We start from the raw sequence: 521 nt of genomic DNA on the forward strand, positions 1-521 counted from the left end.
AAAAAATAGGGCAGGAAGGGACCCCCAGGAGCGAGGACACCCAGCCCTGCTGAGCACTGCAGCATCTTTCACGACATGCAAAGCCATTTCCCTCGCCCCGGGGGTCCCGCCGGCCCCAGGGTGCCCCCCAGCTCCCCCTTTTGCTCCCCCCATCCGCAGATGGCTCAGCGCAAGATTCGAGACATCCTGGCGCAGGTGAAGCAGCAGCACCAGAAGGGACAGAGCGGCCAGACACAAGCACGGAGGAAATAAGAGCGGCACCGACACCAACGTGAAAAGCGGAACAAGCCAAGGCCGGGCTTAAGAGTGGCTGGGAATCAGTTACCGTAGACAGATGCTAATTTTTTCATTAACCGATCGAGATTAAAAGGCAGTTTGATTGGCTTCCGAGGTAGATGGCTAGGGTGAAAAACCCCACAAGACCCCAGATCCGTTGTTAGCTCCGCGTGCCAGGGCTGCTACTTAAATGAAGCGAGAGGTGCCGCGACGCGCCGGGCCCACCGACTGCTCTGCTGCGGCCG

General features: G+C 59.1%; 1 protein-coding gene across 1 annotated transcript in view; it reads left to right on the plus strand.

The window, feature by feature from the left end:
* Positions 1-252, plus strand: part of IGF2BP1 (insulin like growth factor 2 mRNA binding protein 1) — a 29185-nt gene extending 28933 nt beyond the window's left edge. The window contains exon 14 of the mRNA XM_009644395.1: positions 160-252. Coding sequence (XP_009642690.1) covers positions 160-252 — 93 coding nt within the window. The remainder of the gene's footprint in view (positions 1-159) is intronic.
* Positions 253-521: the final 269 nt, after the last annotated feature.

The sequence above is a fragment of the Egretta garzetta genome, unplaced genomic scaffold (assembly GCF_000687185.1).
Source record: "Egretta garzetta isolate BGI_Z169 unplaced genomic scaffold, ASM68718v1 scaffold498, whole genome shotgun sequence".
Taxonomy (NCBI): Eukaryota; Metazoa; Chordata; class Aves; order Pelecaniformes; family Ardeidae; genus Egretta; species Egretta garzetta.